The 5,772-nt window shown below is 40.8% G+C and overlaps 1 protein-coding gene across 1 annotated transcript in view; it reads left to right on the top strand.

The window, feature by feature from the left end:
* Positions 1-1,380: 1,380 nt before the first annotated feature.
* LOC101579078 (calcium-activated chloride channel regulator 4-like) overlaps positions 1,381-5,772 on the top strand; it is a 25,736-nt gene continuing 21,344 nt past the window's right edge. The window contains exons 1-2 of the mRNA XM_004639317.1: positions 1,381-1,539; positions 5,676-5,768. Coding sequence (XP_004639374.1) covers positions 1,381-1,539; positions 5,676-5,768 — 252 coding nt within the window. The remainder of the gene's footprint in view (positions 1,540-5,675; positions 5,769-5,772) is intronic.

Raw genomic sequence — 5,772 nt, 5'->3', positions numbered from 1 at the left:
TCTGAGGTTGCATTTTGTTCCTTCTCGTCATTTTGTGTAGCACTGTCTTCTGCCCTTTGTTGTAGATCTTTGCTGTAGTTATAACCTTCACATGTACTGAAGTTGGAGCTCTACAGAGTTTGGAGTTATCCAGCTGCATCTGGCTTAGGTCTGGCTGCTGTGCTCAGCTCCTTCCTGCTGCAGACCTGGGCTAGGACTAGGTCTGGGGGTTCCCGGAAGTCGGCAGAAATTCCTACTGGGCAGGAGGTGTGGGGGAGGTACGGCGGAGTGGTGGGGGGCGGCCCATGCTGCCCCTGGGCTGGGACTGGTCCCGCCGGCGCAGGTTAGCAGGAAGCTCTCCACACACTCACCGGACCTGGGCTAGGCAAACACTGCATTCTTGATTTATCATCATATCACAACTCCTGGACTAATTCCTTTTCTATTTTTTTTTTAAACTGGTTACACTATTTGCCTCAAAATAATGCTGCTTTCTTACTCGATGAGCCCAAGGAGAGGAAGGGGGGCTAGGAGTAGCGTGTTTTTACCACTCACTATCTGTGTGATGCTGGCCAGATTTAAACTCTGCATAGCTCAGCTTCTCCATGTATGAAATGAAGATCATGTAACTGTAAGGACTGAGTGAGATAACCTGTGCCCTGGTAAACACTGATGAAAAGTTAACTGTAAATGTTACTCCTGCTACCTTAAGAGTAACCACTAACATACCAGTTGTTTTTGTTATGCAAATATAAGACATATTCCATTTTTACTACACAGGATTTTTGATAATTTGAATTTATCAAATTTTCTTAAATTTACCGAAGCCATTAAAATCTTTGTGCTTAAATATAGCTTACCTCATTTGGTATTATTTATACTGAAAGCCCTTATATTCTTTTGTATTACTTATACCATTATTTAGATGAAAATTGACCCAGATAGTAATTAAATTATTTTATAAAAATGAGCCACATCATTGTTATGTCTGCTCCATTTATTATGAAATAGAAAGATATATAATGAACTGGTTGATACTTCAGTTCAGAGATAACTGAGATGTTCAATTTTCACATTATGCTCTACTTAAACTATAAAATTTATCTCTACTTTTAGGAAATCAATCAAAATTAGAAAGTATAAAACAGTATCAAGAGGAAAATGTGCAGTTCATTTTATTAAAATATTCCCTTTCTATTATGTTCCTTGATCACTTAATTTTCAGTAACATGTAATAAATTACAGTGTAAGCTGCAGTCACATATTTTTCCCTATGTGTAATAACATTGACCTTTATACACTCTACATCCCATAATCAGCAGCAGAGATAATTTTTAGGAGTATATATACAGGAGAAAACCAAGGCACACGAAAAGGCTTTTGAACATCTTGAGAGGAACAATGGGGCCGTTCAGGGCCCTGGCTTCCCTCTTAGTCCTACACCTGCTGCAGGGCTCACACGCGTCCCTCGTGCAGCTGAAGGACAATGGCTATGAGGACGTCATCATTGCTATAGATCCTGGTGTGCCAGAAGATGGAGAAATAATTGAACAACTAAAGGTGAGGAGAAAGGGTGCTTCTTCTATATGAATTGGGGGGGGGGGAGCTACTAATGATGGGCTATTTTGGAACTCTGAACGCTATGGAAGTTTAGAAGCTGCTTGGTGTGGTGAGGACAGTGCTGCAGGGGCAGAGGGAGACAGAGCTCTGGACAGGGTTCCACCCGGGCTCACCACAAGACCAAAGACAGGCTTTGGTCCTCCCTGAGCCTCAGTTTCCTCATCTGTAAATCAGCTGTTGGACTCATACATTGTGTGAATAATTATTTACTGAATGCTTATGGCACCCTGGAGGAAAAAATAATGAAAGAGGAAAAAAACCTTTGACTTCATGCAGTACAGTGTTATAAACTGAATAGAGCGGACCAGGCGATACAGTAGCAGGGTGCAGTGGAGTGGACTAAATCAGGAAAGGAAGATACAGGGTGTGGGGTGTGGCTGGAGTAAGAGGAGAATGAGAGGCACTGTGGAGTCAGGAAGACCTCACTGAGGGCGTGGCATTTGGCCGGAGCCCACCACGACTGAAGGAAGAGGCCCCTGGAAACCTGCAGGATGGGAAGAGGACGGAGGTGACGGCCCGCTTGATGTGACACAGGAAACAACGGTGAATGGGCAGAGGAAAAGGTGCAAGAAGCTGAAGCTGGAGCGAACTTGGGAGTACGTGGGCTGTTCTTCCCATGCTCCCGTGCACGTGCCGGGATCACTATGCCTGAGGCAGAGGCAAATGGCGGGAGGTCCGCAGTTCACTCACCCTGTAGAAACACTGTGGCCTCATACAGGGCAGAGGGCCCCAGGAGGGAGTTGGAGCAGATGAGAATTGATGGTGACTAGGACAGGGAAGATTGCAGTTGCGAAAATGTTTTGAGGGTGTCATACACAGTATTTCCTGGTGGTTTAGATACATATGGGATAAGGTGGACAAGAAGGAAATGTAAGGGCTGAAGAGGCTCTGAAAGTCTTGACTCAACGGTTGGAAAGCTGGAACTATCATCAACTGGGAAAGAAAGACTGAAAGTGGGAGAAAAGTTAGTGTTTGGAAATCTGCGTTTAGCACATTTGTAAGTAGATGTGCTTCTTGGACATTTATGTAGATTAAAATAAGAATCTGATTTCAGGGCAAAAACTTGTATGTAGATAAAGTATTGACAGTGACCAACATGCAGATGATATGAGTCCATACATGTCAGGAAGAACATGCAGAGGAATAGAAAGGCTCTGAGACTGACCCAGAGACTCTAATTTGCTAATGTTTTTTCCAATAATATTTCATGTACAACAGAGGTTGCTATTTAAGCTGTATGATTATTTTCTCTTTTCCTGACTTCAACATCTAACAATTCCTTATTTTTGATTCCTTATTTTTGAACTCTCCCGGGTCCCAAGGTTCACTGCTCAAGCCTTCTAAGGCACAGGTGAGACCAGGCGACTCCATGGGTGCCATCTATCATCCATTCCTTATAAATGCTGTAGGAGCACAGAAGTATTTGCTTATTGATACCTTTTGAATTCCAGAAGAAATAAAGATTGCTTTTAGTAAGGTATATAGGCATGAAAGCAGATAACACAGCTGATTCAGAGTTACGGACTATTAGTGTTCAGAGATAAAATCGGGTTCCAACTTTTATGAACCCAGATACCAGTATTTATACAATTGCTTTTAAAGGCCAAAGTTTAAAATGGTCCTCTTTTGAGTGCTACAAGTAAAAGTTTAATTCTGTTTTATGCAGATATACCTAGATGTCACAGAGTTTCAGTTTTCTACAAAATGCTTGCATCTATATCAAGTAATCCTGAGCAATACCATCATTCACATCATACAGAAAAAATGAGGGCTTTCAAAAGCCAAATGATTTTGCCAAGGTTGCATTAAGACAATAATCAGAACAAAGGAAAGAAGAGAAAGGGAGGGAAGAAGGATGGGTGGGTGGTAGGTGGAAAAAAATAGGAAAAAACATAACCTTAGGATGGAAATGGAATGCTTTCATCTGTCCATCCTATTTGGGAGCCCTCTGAAGCTCCTTTCCTAATTCCCTCCAGGTCCTCTTGACCTTCGGTTCTGTGAACATTGGCCTTCTGACTCATGCTTCTGAACTCAATCAATTTGTTGACTTTGTAAGGTAAATGTGAGTTCAACACATTGGACTCTTCTTTAAGAGAACCTGGAATGAAACCTAGGAATTTCTAAAGGACAGTCCTGTTTAGGGATTATTCTAGTGCAGTAAGCATCACAGAGGAGCCTGTCTGTCCAATAGATTGGGATACTCCAACAAGATGAAGAAGACTTCATCATCCATCACCTAGAATTTGTCAATTATTCAGTAGGCTTCATAACATAGAACAAATGATGCTCAATGCTCTTCACTCAACTATTTTTTAAAATTTGGTTCATTAGTATATGAGTACTAATACTTAAGGTTCACATTCCTTGTGTGGGGTTGGTATATGTACATAATACATCTTAATGCCTTCTTCATCTCCTTTCCCTTCCATACCTCTCCCCTCAACCCATACCTTGAGAACTTTCTTCTGTTTTTTGGCTAGAGAAATATTTGCAGTTCATAATGTTTGCATTCCTTGTGTGCAGTTGGTACTACATTTACCACATACACAAAATATCCCAATTCCTTTTTCTCATTCCTCATCTTTTCCCTCTATCACCCCTCCAACTCTTGATCTCCTTTCCCTCTGAGAACAATATAGCTCCCTTCTATTATCTATTTTTCACTTTGCTCTTCACCCAACTGTGTCTCCCAACAAATGATAAATCTTGAAGGAGAACAACTTCTGTTATTCATCATGCTAAATTTAGGTTCAAATTTCCTTTCAGCTTGGTGGCTAAGTAACAGTTTTGAGGTCAAAGTTAGGTTTCTTCTTTGCACTTCACCATAACTATGCTCATCGTGTTCCAGCTCAAGTACCTCACACGAGAGGGGTAGGAAGAAGAGAGCTCTTCCTAATACTAACTCCTATAGATTGTTTTCCACAGTCTGCATCTGCTAAAGCTGTTCCTCACCCAGATTTCTTCCATCAGGAATTATATCTGTTTTAGGGCTACTGATGTACATAATACATTCTTTCTTTATGCCAACCATTAAGTCAAGTAACATAACAATGATCCACGAAGACTTGAAGAAGTTGAACTTTAGAGCATTGCAGAAATTGAGCAAGATCTGTTACCTAGAAACTGATGACACCACCATAGGAATCAAGGAAATGACTCCAAAACCCATGTACATATTTGTATTAATCAGTTCCTCTAAACACCAAGCGTAGACAGTAGCCTTTAGAGGTAAGAGTAATGAAAATTGATAAGCCTTTCATCATGCAGGGTAAAGTAGAGGTTTAGGATTGACAGGTGGCAGATACAGGACAGTGACAAAGACCCTGCTCATCATTCAACTGATTTTGAGTTAAAAATTAAAGGTGGTGCAACTAGAGATCACACTCATGAGTGAAATAAATCACACCCACATATGCAAACATCGTATTGTCTCACTAGTGTGAGAACCTGAAAGAGTAAATAAAAATCTCAAGGGCACAATAAATACTGTGCAAGGGAAAGAGTCTGTCCAAAGGGAAGGAAAACCTGGGATGAGGAAAAGGACAGGAGAGAGAGGGAAAGGCAAGAAAGATATATTCATGCATGCATTCAGGATGGCTTGGATAATTGTACTGCTGATTTCTGCCGATTTACAGAGAGGAGCACTCAATGCTTAAACTTTAGGGGTTTTGTTCTTTTTTCTTGTACTTTTTCTTACAACTTTCTTCTTGCATTTTGTATGCTTATATCAGGTAATCGAAACAAATAATTTGAAGACAACATTATGCAATACAGCATCCATTGCTCAATTCCTATTGATTTGTTTGATGAAGTTCTGTATCACTTATAATGTCTTTGTTTTTTTAAGATTGTACATTCTCTTTAGATAATAAGAAAATGCTCTCTAAAAAAATTAATGGTGATGGGGCCAGGGAGATGGCTCAGTAGAATAAGTGCTTCCTTGGCAAGCGCAGGGGCCTGAGATCAATCCCCAGTTCTGCCAAAAAAAAGAAAAAAGAAAAATTAAAGGTGGGCAATGCCTGAGATGACCACTGCTCCCTTAGCTGTCCTCACATATGCTTTCCCTCTGACAATAGGCCATGGTGACCGCAGCATCTACTTACCTCTTTGAAGCCACAGAAAAAAGATTTTTTTTCAAGAGTGTGTCTATATTGATTCCTGAGACTTGGGCAC

The sequence above is a fragment of the Octodon degus genome, unplaced genomic scaffold (genome assembly GCF_000260255.1).
Source record: "Octodon degus isolate 3935 unplaced genomic scaffold, OctDeg1.0 scaffold00109, whole genome shotgun sequence".
Taxonomy (NCBI): Eukaryota; Metazoa; Chordata; class Mammalia; order Rodentia; family Octodontidae; genus Octodon; species Octodon degus.
Note: the sequence above shows the minus strand (reverse complement) of the source record. Positions and strands in the feature narration are given on the sequence as shown.